Source organism: Myotis davidii, unplaced genomic scaffold (assembly GCF_000327345.1).
Source record: "Myotis davidii unplaced genomic scaffold, ASM32734v1 scaffold44, whole genome shotgun sequence".
Classification (NCBI taxonomy): Eukaryota; Metazoa; Chordata; class Mammalia; order Chiroptera; family Vespertilionidae; genus Myotis; species Myotis davidii.
In genome coordinates, this window is record NW_006299705.1 from 2210777 (window position 1) to 2213064 (window position 2288).

A 2288-nucleotide genomic window follows, 5' to 3' on the forward strand; every position below is an offset into this window, starting at 1 on the left:
TTTGTTTTTTCAGTTTAATTGGAAACATGAAGTCCAACTATTCTCACTTAGATGTTGAAGTCTTTGTAAATTTCATTTTGTATAAAATGTTTCAGTAATATTATTGCTTTCTCATCAGCCAGCAAGCACATTTTAGTATTAGTTTTTTTGAACATTTATTAGAAGACAACGAATCTTTAGTTTTTAAAAAATTATTTAAAGACAAAGAGTAAGCAGTGAATCTCAAATTTAGTATTTTAACAGCTTCCTAAACTTGACAGCTCCTAATACTGTGCTTTTGTGGAGAAGGAGACAACCGCTGCTTGTTTATGCTGCTGTGCAGTGTGTTAAAATTGGTTTAAAAGTTAGATAGTGGAGTCCTAGCCAGTTTAGCTCAATGGATAGAGCACTGGCCTGTTGACTGAAGGGTTCGATTCCAGTCAGGGGCACATGCCTGGTTGCGAGCTCGATCCCCAGTGAGGGGCGTGCAGGAGGCAGCTGATTAGTGATTCTCTCTCATCATTGATGTTTCTGTTTCTCCTCCCTTCCTCTCTGAAATCAATAAAAATATATTTATAAAAAAAGGTTGGATAGTGAGAAACATCCCCAAGTGATTGAACACAAATAAAAATTAAGCAGTTCTTAAAAATTTTTTCTGGATTGTGCTTAGTGTTAAATACGGAGAAAAAGGCATAGATACTATTTACACATCTGGTGTTAGATCAATAGAAATCCAGGAAGCAGTAGGATATGTGGTAACTATATTTAAAGAACTTTAACAGTCTCCACATTTCATTTTTAAGATGTTACTGTGGGTTTTTTGTTATGTAATTATCCAAAATGAGAATGGTAGAACTTTAGCACCAAAAGAAACTTTAGAGACTATCTAGCTGACCTCCGTATTTTACAGATGAAGAGATTGGAGTCTGGGAGGTTGTAAATCATCTGCATGGTCATGTGTCTATGAATTGGTAGAGTAACCTCTAGACCTTTGCGTTAGTAATAAGTCCAGAATTCTTCCTCCTGTCTTGCACTTCTTCAGTTTTTTCACAGAATTTAATGTGCATTCTAGGGAAGTACAAAATATCTGGTGATGCATTTTGTCTAGTAATGCATTCTAAAAATCCATTTGAGGTAGAAATACAAAGATAGGTTAAAAGACAGTTTTACACTTTTAGTAATAAGCACATATTCTGCCTAAGAAGTTACTGCCCTAGTACAGGTGGTATTTTTCATCCATAACAAAGCTTTAAGATTTTTAGCTTAAACAAACCATTTTATTTAATAATGTACCTATGATATGTAAACTAGTTTCAATTATTCGGGGGTTTGTGAGGAAACCGTGCAGATCTCTAGAAAACATTAGAGCCATGATCTTGTTGGTTAAGGAAAAAAGTGAAGTACGGCTTTGTACAACTAAAACGTGCGTGATTTCTTATTCCCATTGTCTTTTACTAACAATGTAAATTTTAACTGTGGTCTATTTTTAGGGAAAATGGGAAGTCCCTCTGCCCAAAGTTCGTGCCCAGGGAGAAACAGAGGTATTAAAAGTTATTCGAACAGGAAAGAGAAAGAAAAAGGCATGGAAGAGGATGGTTACTAAAGTCTGCTTTGTTGGAGATGGCTTTACTCGAAAACCACCTAAATATGAAAGGTTCATTAGGCCAATGGTAAGTCCCTTGCAAGAGTGCAGTGGCTCACATATTAGTTCCTGTATTAAACTAGATAAAGTACATTAGTTTCCTGAAATTCCTAAATTGATATAAAATACTAGTATAGCTTGAAAGACATTTTAAGATTGTTTTTGTTATTTTAAATTTTAAAGAATTGCTTAGGACTTTTCCACTATCATCAAAATCTTGTCTTCAGTTTCATAAGAGATTTGAGATGAAAAAATTTCCATTACGTTGTCAGTGAATCTTCACTTTTAAAAATGGCTTATTAGGATCTTCATTTTCCACATGAAGTAATTTTATTCATTTAGTAAGTGATCTACTATATGCCTGACTCTTGTTTGAGAGCAGTTAAAAAAGTTGAGTAGGGCTGTTTTCAAGAGTCAATTCTGGTTTACTAAGGTGAGTAGCTTAATGCTTTGAAAACATTCAGTATTCAAACATTGCATTAAGCAAGTTTAATGTAAAAGTGGGACTTTACTTTCTGTTGACAGCAGTAATGGTCAAAACCAGTCAACCCCCCCCCCCAACCAAATATAATTGAAGATACATTTTTACAAAAGCCTTTAAACAGACTGAATTATTCTCCCAACTGGGTACCAGCCTGCTTAGAGAAACAAAGAATAAGAGGAAAGT

The 2288-nt window shown here is 34.6% G+C and overlaps 1 protein-coding gene across 1 annotated transcript in view; it reads left to right on the plus strand.

Annotated features, from left to right (window-relative positions):
- Positions 1–2288, plus strand: part of NSA2 (NSA2, ribosome biogenesis homolog) — a 6443-nt gene that overhangs the window by 2094 nt on the left and 2061 nt on the right. The window contains exon 2 of the mRNA XM_006775564.2: positions 1470–1649. Within this exon, the coding sequence (XP_006775627.1) occupies positions 1470–1649 (180 nt within the window). The remainder of the gene's footprint in view (positions 1–1469; positions 1650–2288) is intronic.